Genomic DNA, 1,453 nt, shown 5'->3' with positions numbered 1-1,453 from the left:
ATTAGCCCTGCTCCTCTCTGTTAGCCCCCCCCATACACATTAGCCCTGCTCCTCTCTGATAGTAGTGTTGTTACCTCGGTGTATGCGGGGGGAGGGGGGTAGAGTTGCGGAGCTCTCATGTAGAGCCCCCCCTCCCCCTCGCCCTCGGCGTCCTCGGCGCCATCGTAGTCCAGCAGCAGCGGCTGGCGCAGGTCTCGGTGGATGTTGCTGTAGCTGGGGGGCGCCGAGGGCAGCGAGGACCAGCTGCTCACGGACTCGGCGGCGCTGCTCATGCTGCTGGTCCGGCTCCCCACGCCGCTGAACGGGACCGTCCCGATCACCAGGGGCAGCTCCACCGCCAGGCGCTCGCTGCCCGGGATGTGCAGAGAGATCTGAGGACCAACCGCCAAATATTACAAATATTACAAATATTACAAATATTACAAATATTACAAATATTACAAATATTACAAATATTACAAATATTACAAATACGCAGGAAATCTTCCACAAGATTTATTTTTTAAGGTTTCCATCTTTCTTTGTAAGTTTTGTCTGTTAAAAAAGGCAAAAAACCTCTATCCCTCTCTCTCTCTCTCTTTTCTCTACCTCTCTCTCTTTCTTTCCTCTCTCCCTCCTTTTCCCTTTCCTTTGAACCTGCTCTCTGATTGGTCAGAGTCTCTTTCCCTGCGGTGATGTCATCCAGACTCACCATGAGGGCGTAGTCCACCCTGATGATGTCACAGCCGAGCAGCGAGGGCTTCAGTTTGGGGACCCGGATGGTTTTCCCCTGCCACATGTCGCACATCCCCGAGATGATGTGGTTCCCCCGGACCGCCGACAGCTTCTGACGCAACTCCTGGAACACAAACAGACCCGGATCAGACCTAGACCAGAACCAGATCAGAACCAGATCAGAACAGAACCAGATTCCCGATCAGAAACTCTCTCTCTCTCTCTCCCCCCTCCCTCTGTCTCTCGCCCCCCACTGTGATGCTGGACCCGGGACGGGAAGCATCACCTTGGTGCGTCCGTCGGCGACGTACGAGTGCTTGGCGATGATGGCGGCCTTGGGGACTACGATGCGGGAGCAGGTGTTCTCGAACTTGGCGTGGATGCAGATGTCTTCGCCGCGGCAGAAGCCCTTCCTGTCGATCTGGGCGCTGATGGATACCTGGCCGTCTGGGATGAACATGCAGGTAACCTTCTTCTGATTGGCCGCCGCCGCCGGAGCCTGAGGACGACACGGCGGCGTTAAAAATACCTCTATAAAAATAATAATAAGAAAATAATATTTAATAATAATAAGAAAAGATGATCCACATGCTCAGGTATTTTAGGACTGAGTCCCAAACGTCTACAAAAATACAAAAAAGCAGATCTAAAGCGGTAAAGGGGCGGTGCGTTCAGGTACCAGCAGGTCTAAAGCGGCATTGTGGCGGTGCGTTCAGGTACCAGCAGGTCTAAAGCGGCA

At 53.2% G+C, this 1,453-nt stretch overlaps 1 protein-coding gene across 1 annotated transcript; it reads right to left on the bottom strand.

Moving 5' to 3' along the window:
* Positions 1 to 20: 20 nt before the first annotated feature.
* On the bottom strand, positions 21 to 1,213 carry LOC117940757 (thioredoxin-interacting protein-like; the record flags this gene model as incomplete). The annotated part of the gene is made up of 3 exons (XM_034865920.1): positions 21 to 371; positions 692 to 838; positions 1,001 to 1,213. Coding segments are annotated over 3 exons (711 nt in total), but the record flags the coding sequence as incomplete, so codon positions are not given.
* Positions 1,214 to 1,453: the final 240 nt, after the last annotated feature.

The sequence above is a fragment of the Etheostoma cragini genome, unplaced genomic scaffold, assembly GCF_013103735.1.
Source record: "Etheostoma cragini isolate CJK2018 unplaced genomic scaffold, CSU_Ecrag_1.0 ScbMSFa_3203, whole genome shotgun sequence".
NCBI classification, from domain to species: domain Eukaryota; kingdom Metazoa; phylum Chordata; class Actinopteri; order Perciformes; family Percidae; genus Etheostoma; species Etheostoma cragini.
Note: the sequence above shows the minus strand (reverse complement) of the source record. Positions and strands in the feature narration are given on the sequence as shown.